The sequence below is a fragment of the Gossypium raimondii genome, chromosome 12 (assembly GCF_025698545.1).
Source record: "Gossypium raimondii isolate GPD5lz chromosome 12, ASM2569854v1, whole genome shotgun sequence".
In the NCBI taxonomy this organism is placed as follows: Eukaryota; Viridiplantae; Streptophyta; class Magnoliopsida; order Malvales; family Malvaceae; genus Gossypium; species Gossypium raimondii.
Genome location: NC_068576.1, coordinates 39,058,967 through 39,066,691, shown reverse-complemented (window position 1 = coordinate 39,066,691; position 7,725 = coordinate 39,058,967). Strand labels below are relative to the sequence as shown.

At 30.7% G+C, this 7,725-nt stretch overlaps 1 protein-coding gene across 1 annotated transcript; it reads right to left on the bottom strand.

Moving 5' to 3' along the window:
- On the bottom strand, window positions 1-3,829 carry LOC105764029 (shaggy-related protein kinase alpha). Its single transcript, XM_012582478.2, has 13 exons — window positions 3,613-3,829; window positions 3,004-3,215; window positions 2,807-2,899; window positions 2,657-2,716; window positions 2,274-2,546; window positions 2,042-2,116; window positions 1,515-1,571; window positions 1,281-1,421; window positions 1,143-1,193; window positions 891-986; window positions 725-808; window positions 507-609; window positions 1-412 (listed from the first exon to the last, which is right to left on the bottom strand). The coding sequence occupies exons 2-13, from the start codon at window positions 3,115-3,117 to the stop codon at window positions 330-332; spliced, it is 1,230 nt and encodes a 409-aa protein (XP_012437932.1). The 5' UTR covers window positions 3,118-3,215; window positions 3,613-3,829; the 3' UTR covers window positions 1-329.
- Between the last annotated feature and the right edge of the window lie 3,896 nt (window positions 3,830-7,725).

Sequence of the window (7,725 nt, the reverse complement as noted above, 5' to 3'; positions counted from 1 at the left end):
TTATACTAAAAGGAAATTACATTGAAACCAACAAATATATTGTTACAATCTGGTCATAAAAGGGTCAACATTACTCATTAAGGTCTTTAAGGGCAGATACTCTCAAGTTTTGTTTTTTCTACAAAAGGGAGAAGAAAAAAAAGAGAAAGAAAAAGAACATAAATATTGGTAGAAAAAAATATTAATAAAGGGAACAAATAAACATTAACAAGGCTTCTTTATCATATAACTGAAACAGGCTTACTAACTACTTTTTTTCAACAATAGCCCATAATTTCTGCAAGGAGCAGACATCAAAGATTTAAGCAGAAAGGAATTATATTATTCCATTATAATCCAAGGAAGGAACATTGCTTTTTTGCATGTTCCGGGATCAGCTTCGGTAACATATCTGTAGGAACTCCCTTCAGTTCTGAAAAAAGGGGAACGATTCTCATCAGTTGGACAAGAAATTAGTTAAAATAGTAGAGAAACATCGATGTTGTATTGGTTAGGGTTTGTTTTACCGTGAGGCTTAAAGTTGAACAGTGGGGGAAGAAATCGACCATTAGGTAGGCGGGTGTTAGGATCACGTAGCTCATCAAAGAATGGATGAACCAAAGCCTCAATCTGTGTACAGGAAATAAAAGCACTCATCGTAAGACATCACATTAATATGCAAATAGTAAGCTAGGATAGCACCGTGGGAATTTCATAATCGAATGAAAGTACAGCCGATACTTACAGCTGTGCTACGCAGATTTGGAGAGTACTGCAATAGCCGTGAAACAAGATCCACAGCTTCCAGAGGCATACGCTTATGAAATATCTGCATACAGATGATACATTGATCAATACCATATGTTGCATATAATTCTCAAAAAGTAAACAAAATGACGTGATCCCGTTACCTTGTGCCATGGGTGAGCTTTAATTTGGGGGAATTTGAACTCTGTGTAGTTAGGATTCATGCACTTGATTTCTTCTCTTGTTGGGGTACCTAGAACCTGATGCACCAAACCACATAAATCAGAAAAGGGAAGAAAAGCATAATGGAACAATAGGCTATATAAAAGCCACCATCCATCACGTTTTACCCATTAATTTTTCCAATAACATCATGATAAAACTATTACTGATGAGAATTTTGAACTAAAATGTACCTTAATAATTTCAACAAGCTGGTCTACTCCACTCTCACCAGGAAACAGAGGCTGGAGTCAGAAAAATAGTAGTTGTTAAGTAATATAAAAGGAAAACGCATATAAATAAGCAAAAAATATATGCAAGGAAACATGTACCTGCCCAAGCAATAGCTCAGCCAAAACACAGCCGGCAGACCAAATGTCAATGGCTGTGGTGTATTCAGTTGCACCAAATATTAATTCAGGTGCTCGATAGTACCTAGAACAGATGTAAGATATGTTTGGTTCCCCTTTCACCTGAGAAAGTTAAAATCAAAATTAGGCTCACGAACAATAAGGTAGTGACTGAATAAGTGACTAGACAAAAAATTGAGATTCTATCATGCATACCAAAACTTTGGCACTTCCAAAATCACACAGTTTTAGCTGATGAGTGTGCGGGTTGACCTGAAACAGGAATCATTGTATTAATAAGAGTATGATTTTTAGTTTATATGTACAAAATGATAAGCAGATAAGATTGGAAAACTAAGTTACTCCTCAAAGTAAATAACATGACCTATAGTGTCATGACAACAACGGACGTCATGGTGGCAATATTGTTAACCGAATTTATTGGTGATATAAATGCCTCAATAACCTTACAGATCCTTTCTGTTTAAAATTATAAGATCCAAAAGCTCTTCAGCTTAAGTTTCCAATTTCATGTTACAATGTAGTAGCATACATAGATTCTTCAGAATGCTGGATTGTATCTTCCCTTTCCAAACTACAAATGATCCTTTTGGAATTATAATTAAGGTGAACCACCAAACTATTTCCGGACAATGCTTGTCCAGCAATCATTTAAGATTTTAAAACTGATAAAGCTGTAGTAACTGCCAATGGAAGGCGTTTATCAAGTTGTTTGGAAATACCAATAAATTTTGTGGCTTTATGTCCCTGTGGCACACACCAATACTGTTATGAATGTAAGCAAGTGCTCTGCAAATCTGCATTAAGACAAAAACAAAACCAATTTCATGTAACGGTTTACATATTACTCTATCCCGGGTTTCTTGTTTCCATAGAGAAATAAAAGGTAGAAATAAGATAAAATAAAAGGTAGAAATAAGATAGCAAAAGTGAATATTTTAACCAAGCTGATACCTGGTAAAAATAGAGTTTAACATATATCAGTGGCATCCTTTGGTTCATCTTATTATAATGCTTGATAACTCGGTGGACAGTCTCCGGAACATACTCAAGCACCAGGTTAAGATAGAGCTCATCTTTTTCGGTAGTTGAAAAGAAACAATGCTTCAGAGAGACAACGTTGGGGTGGTCTAGAAGACGCATGGTTTGCAATTCACGGTTCTTGTATCTCTTGTCTTGAAGAACCTTCTTAATAGCAACAGTTTCGCCCGTCTCTAAACATTTAGCCTGATATACAACATATATAATTTAGTACAAAACCTAAAACTCAAACTTAAAATATGAAAATATGAACATATCTTCAAACCAAGTAAGAAATTGATGAAACTAATGTGTACCTGAAACACTACCCCAAATGATCCATGCCCAACAACACGTTCGGCCATATAGCTTATTGTCTGAAAATGAAAGAAAAATTAAGTTAGAAAACCATCAAACATCCAAAAACCCGACCCTATAGTTTTCAAGGAGAAAATTATAAAACTAACCTGTTTAGGCTGGCCATTTTTACCCCCAATAGTGGTGACAATAATATGCCCAGTTTCGGTTCCGTTACCATCAACTATAGTTGCTTCCACTTCCTACAAATAGTAATAGCTTTCATAAAACCGAAAACCGATCCGGAAGATCAAACCACCAATTTATGGAATCAAAGCAAAGAAACTATGAAACCAAATCAACATACCTTGTCATCCCTAATTTTCATATCATTCATTTCATCAGGTAATCTATCAACACCAACTGCATTCCCACTAGGTTCTCTTAACCCAGAAGTAGGCGCCATACCTATAGAAGCCATCGGACTAAACTAAAAAGCAAAAAACGATAATCTCACAGATCCTCAGTCGAATATCAAGCTCCTTTTAAAATCAGCCCCAAAAAAACTCAAGAAATTACCTGTAAACACATAAAAAAAGAAATGTCAACGTTTCATCCTCACATAAACCAACAACACAGCTTTGAAATCTCTAATCCTTGGAAGAAAAAAAATTTTAACGCAAAATTTTTCAAAAAAAAAACATTTTAACTACAGATTTTGCATAAAATGAAATAAAACGCAAACCGCTATTCTTCCTTAGTACATTAACTATAGCGCATTAAGTTCATTATAAATGTTTCCTTTCCCGCAGGGGGGGAAAATCTAACCCTAGAAGGAAAGATGGATCTAAGATTAAGTAAAGATCAAGCAAAAAAATTAACAAAAATTTTAAAAATTTTCGATCTAACATCAAATCAAGGAAACCATTAGATTCACAACCAAAAAAGAAAAAAAGGTGTGGAAGAAATTCATTACCGAGCGGGTCAAGAAATCGGTACGTACTGAAGTGGAATCACGAGAGGGAAAATACGGGCAGGGAATTCGGATCTTAAACGGATCTTTGAAGTTGCGGATAAAGATCGTCGTTTATTGAAGATTTTCTTTCAGAGAGGATTTTGATTTTTTTTTTTTTTTTTTTGGTGGGGGGGTGGAAAGAGGAGGTGTTGGTTGGTGGTATTGTGGTTGATGACAGTCAAAAGAAAGATTTATATTTGTTTTTTAACTTTCTTTTTTACAATATTTATTTTGCTTTTTCTCGGTTTTCAACAGTAAAGTAGGGTCTTCCTTTTTGACCGTTCAAACTTCGAACACAGTGTGTGGGCCTCACTTTCAACTTTCTCTCCCTTTCAAGTTTTGAATCCAACTGTTCCCACCACCGCATATATTATTTAAATATTGGTAATTACGTATCATTTCGGTCTTAAATATCCATTTGTATTAACTTATATGATCGGTATAAAATTTTAAATTAATTTTAATTTTTATATTAATTATTTTGATTTTCTAATGTTGTTTAAATTGAACTAGACGATTCGATCGATTGAACCAAGAGCTAGTCAATGTATTAAACTGAAGAAAGTTATTATACCAATTGACCCATGAATTAAGAGGTTGAACTAGAATTTTTAATATTTTTACCACCGAACTGATAGCTTAATTGGTTCTTCCATCGATCCAATTATGAAAACTTTGAATTTTTCTATAATTACAATTTAGGGTGTGTTTAGTTCACTAGATTTTAGATTAATTTTGTGATAAGATTACGAGTGAAACATAAAATTATTTTATTTGGCTGGAATGAAAGAGTCGTAAGAAAATTTACCTAAAATCAAATTTTATTTATTTGTCCTTATTATAAAATTTTTGTTTTTATAAGTTCAACAATTTTAGTCTTATATTCTTCATAAAATTATAATAATTTACTAAATTCATTTAAAGTACACCTTGTTTTTATCATATAAATTAAATTGAATAACTTAACTGGAATATCAACTCAACTATAAATACTTATTCTTTTAAAATATAATTAATATTATCATGATGAAGTTTTTGTTTTTTCATAAATTTATATCATCTTTAAATAAAACAATTGAAACCATTACTAAAATTGGTAACAGATCATTAACAATCAATGCAATAAATTGCAAAACAATATAAATATAACAGCTAATTTTATCTTAAATTTTAGATTTTGCCTAGAATATTAGATAACCTTAAAAAGTGATCGTAATTAGATTACACCATATATTACGACATCTTAACATTGTTCAAGAATGTAAGATTACGGATAATTGGAATGTTGAAAATTCAAACACCATAATCTCATTATGAAATGTAATATTATAGGTAGTAATGTAAGATTCGACCAACTAAACGCCACTTAAAATTCATAACTATTAAATTATATTGTTGAAACTAATTAATAATTTTAAAACTTATATTTAAATATAAATATATTTATATAGATGTATTTGCATGTATATAATACATATTTATTTACCAAAATAATATATAATTTATTAAAATTAAACTATAAATATATATGAAAAAGATTTAAATATATAGATAATTTACCGAGAAATTAAGAATTATACTATAGATATTTACATGTAAAAATATTTTTAAATGTTGATAAACCCGAAACGGTACATCAATATATTGTTGTCATGTGTACGTACCATAACCAAGACAAAAATAATACGCCATGATACAATACGGACTACATTAGCTCAAATTCAATAAAGTGTATGCATTTTTCTAGATTTTACATAAAAATTGTTACCACGGATTAAATCATTTATCATTAAGGTGAATTTGTCAGTCACCTGTGCATACGGTTTTGAGGCAATTGACTCCCAAGACTTCAATAGCACTATCTCAAAGAGTTACACACCTCTTTATCTTAATTTGAAGGATGTTAAAAACAAAATGTGAACTATATAGTTGATATTGTGTAAAGAGATCTCTCTTCATCTTGATGCTGAAAGGAGTTATTAATATAAGATTAACTCGATTTAAATCCTTACAATCAAGCATTCTACCCCATAGATGAACAATTTTGGAGTCCACGTGAGACGACTGAACAATATTGTCAAGCTTGAAAGGTGATGAATTAGTGAGATCAATGCTTTGGCAAGTCGAGAATAATAATTTGCTCTCCATGAAATCACGAGGACGAGTTTCAAAAAATATATTCTTTGATTACAATTTATCTAAATAATTCGAGGAAAGATGATACATGGTCAATAAATAATACCAAGCTAATTTGACTAGACTACCCTCTACTTTACCCTCTGCAACTTAGCTTTTATTGGTGTCTGGCTATGATTGATTGGACTTTAATATGAAATTCCACCTTATAACATAATTAAGGCCTGCCCTTTTTGCCACTTTACACACACTGCATTTTCTTTTTCCATTTTAAACTAAGTACTCTGTAAATTGAAATAAAAAAGTTAAAAATATGTATATACTAATTTCTTTCTATTTTTTAAAAATTCCCTTATCAAAAACAAAAGCTTATAAAATTAATTTTTTTAATATTAATCTCATTTTAGTTTCTCATTATATTTACTATTTTTGATAAAATACTTAGAATTACCTTAGCTCCTCCTCAACTCTTACACAGGAGATTAATGGTGAGTTTGGATGGTGCGTTTAGCTTAATTATTGTCTCACACTATAGTACTATCTAATCTCACCACCACCGCTAATTTTACATTAACCACAGTTAAACGTACCGTCCATCTAAATCTATCCTAACATATCTTATCAATTCTAAACGTAGTTATGTGTGCAATTAATTGAGATTCCCAAAAATCCAAGGAGAGTAGAAAAACGGATAAAGATGAAATTACAATCCAAAATGGAATCATTCAAAGGTTAAAGTTTAAAAGCAACAATAAATGTATTGAACCCTTCGAATATTTTAATTGAAATAAGTCAATACCTACAAAATATGACCATCTGGGAAAACGTTTGATTCAATCCAAAATTTCCAGCTTTTGAAATTTTGATATTTAATTGAAAAAAATAAAAACTATTTAGTCTTTGAGGGTTTTAGGGTTTAGATTTGAATTTTTTTATGCAAGTGGTGGCTAGGCAGGCTAACAGTGACAATTACTACTATTTTAATTAGTTAGGTTGAAAAAAAAAAACAACCACCCCCCATCAACTTATAAAAGGGTTTTGGTCAAATTTGAGGTTTTAGTCCCTATATTTTGATCTTGATTTTTGGTATAATCTAAATGTAGCCATCAATATTTAAATATTTTATCAATTTGGTTTTTACTTTTTTAGCTAAATTTGACCATTAACCTTTCAAAAAGAGTCAATTTGTTTTTTAACGGAAATGCTAAAAAAAGCAATAAATTTTAACAATGTTCGTGTAGCAATCTACATAACAGTCCACGTGTATTTCATCTTATTATGACACAGTGTGTTCTATATGTCACTTCAACAAATAATTTAAAAATTATAAAAATATTCAGTAAAATAAAAATAATTCCAAATTTATAAAATTTCAAAAAAAGTAGCATGAAGTAGGCGTAGATTGCCATGCAGGCTTCCATGTTTAAAAATTTAATGTTTTAGTTAGCATTATAGTTAAAAGAAACAACAATTGAGTTCTTTTTGAAAAATTTGATTGTCAAATTCGACTCTTTTAAAAAGTTAATGATTAAATTTATCAAAAGGAAAAATATATATATAAAAATTAAAAATTTAATTTATCATTATGCTTAATTTTTTTTTTCATTTCATAATGTCGTTAATGTCCTTTGCATGGCATTTGGAATTTGCCTATATAAACAAAATGAGCCACCTAGGGTGTTGTAATGAAAACCTACTTTAACAACAACAATAATAAAGCTTAATATAAAATTTCATCCATGAGTTTGAAATTTTGTAATATGGTATTTTGTTTTTTATCTAATACGGTACTTGTATTTGACAAATGTTATATACATTTTGATAGTCGAAAGGTATAAGTGTTTCTGGGTCAGGCTTTAGTATTATATTAATATATTTTATGCTTACTCAAGCTCGGTCTAACCCGAAATATGTGTTTAAAATTTTGTCTAATCTCGC